This window comes from Penaeus monodon, chromosome 27, assembly GCF_015228065.2.
Source record: "Penaeus monodon isolate SGIC_2016 chromosome 27, NSTDA_Pmon_1, whole genome shotgun sequence".
NCBI classification, from domain to species: Eukaryota; Metazoa; Arthropoda; class Malacostraca; order Decapoda; family Penaeidae; genus Penaeus; species Penaeus monodon.
This window is the reverse complement of record NC_051412.1, coordinates 16173927-16174560: the sequence shown is the minus strand read 5'-3', so window position 1 is coordinate 16174560 and position 634 is coordinate 16173927. Positions and strand designations below refer to the sequence as shown.

The window sequence follows — 634 nt, the reverse complement described above, 5'->3', positions numbered from 1 at the left end:
AATTGTAGGCATACACAGAGATGGAGGCAGAGGTGGTGGTGTTAGTAAGTAAGTATGGGATGTGTGTGGGTAAATATTAGTATAACTGTATTTTTGTGTCACCTAACCTTTATGCTTGTTATTATTTGATTCTATTTTCAACTTTCTTTTGGACAATTACCATAATTCACACGGCATACAAGTGAAAAATTGTTTAATGCAACGATCCCATAAACTAAAACAATAAAACTACACAAAATTACTTTTAAATAATTGATATCCATAATCTACATGCACAATTAAGCTTATAATAAATCAATAAATTTAGTGTACAAGTATAAAAAAATTAACAATATGATCGCATCAACATAAAATCATACAGGATTATCCACTAATCATGTGTATTCACACACAATTACCTGCATGTCTGTTTATGTTGATCCGTCAACATGGATAACAGGGAAAAGGAACAAGGTCTTGTTCTTGTCTTGCCCTTCACAAAATTGGCCAACTGCACTTAGAAATACTCAAATTTACAGTTCACTAAACGTTAATGAAGTTGGCCTGATTTATAACTTGTATGAAGAAATTTACAGCAATTATGAGACCTTTTTCATTTTTTACAGAAGGGGGAAACCTTGTAATACATGGTAAA

At 31.5% G+C, this 634-nt stretch overlaps 2 protein-coding genes across 2 annotated transcripts in view; both read right to left on the bottom strand.

Moving 5' to 3' along the window:
• LOC119590626 (proline-rich receptor-like protein kinase PERK2) overlaps positions 1-628 on the bottom strand; it is a gene marked incomplete in the record, with an annotated part of 1802 nt that extends 1174 nt beyond the window's left edge. The window contains 1 exon segment of the mRNA XM_037939305.1: positions 1-628. Coding sequence (XP_037795233.1) covers positions 1-12 — 12 coding nt within the window.
• Positions 1-634, bottom strand: part of LOC119590625 (wiskott-Aldrich syndrome protein family member 2-like) — a gene marked incomplete in the record, with an annotated part of 42196 nt that overhangs the window by 13797 nt on the left and 27765 nt on the right.